At 47.0% G+C, this 321-nt stretch overlaps 1 protein-coding gene across 1 annotated transcript in view; it reads right to left on the reverse strand.

Annotated features, from left to right (window-relative positions):
• Positions 1-321, reverse strand: part of LOC119591722 (galactoside 2-alpha-L-fucosyltransferase 3-like) — a 1,958-nt gene that overhangs the window by 321 nt on the left and 1,316 nt on the right. The window contains exon 3 of the mRNA XM_037940470.1: positions 164-307. Within this exon, the coding sequence (XP_037796398.1) occupies positions 164-307 (144 nt within the window). The remainder of the gene's footprint in view (positions 1-163; positions 308-321) is intronic.

Here is a 321-nt window from a genome sequence, read left to right on the forward strand (position 1 = left end):
GCATCTCCTCATTTGGATTTGGAACTCGATTTTAGGAAATGTAAACTGATTAACGACCCAACGCACAGAATGAAAATCATGGCCAATCATTTTAACCTTCAATTTAGTTCATTGTGACACGAAACCCTTAATGAACAGAAAAACAACAACAACAAAAACCGACCTGTAATTTCTATACAAGTGGACGTCCGGGTAGACGACCTCCCCCCCCGCCAGGTACCCCGTCCAGAAACCGAAGCTGCCCAGGGTGACGATGCTGTGGTTGCAGGACGAGAGGAGCGCCATGTCCTCGAAAGGAGATGCACCTGGAAGGTTTTAGCA

This window comes from Penaeus monodon, chromosome 29, assembly GCF_015228065.2.
Source record: "Penaeus monodon isolate SGIC_2016 chromosome 29, NSTDA_Pmon_1, whole genome shotgun sequence".
Lineage (NCBI taxonomy): Eukaryota > Metazoa > Arthropoda > Malacostraca > Decapoda > Penaeidae > Penaeus > Penaeus monodon.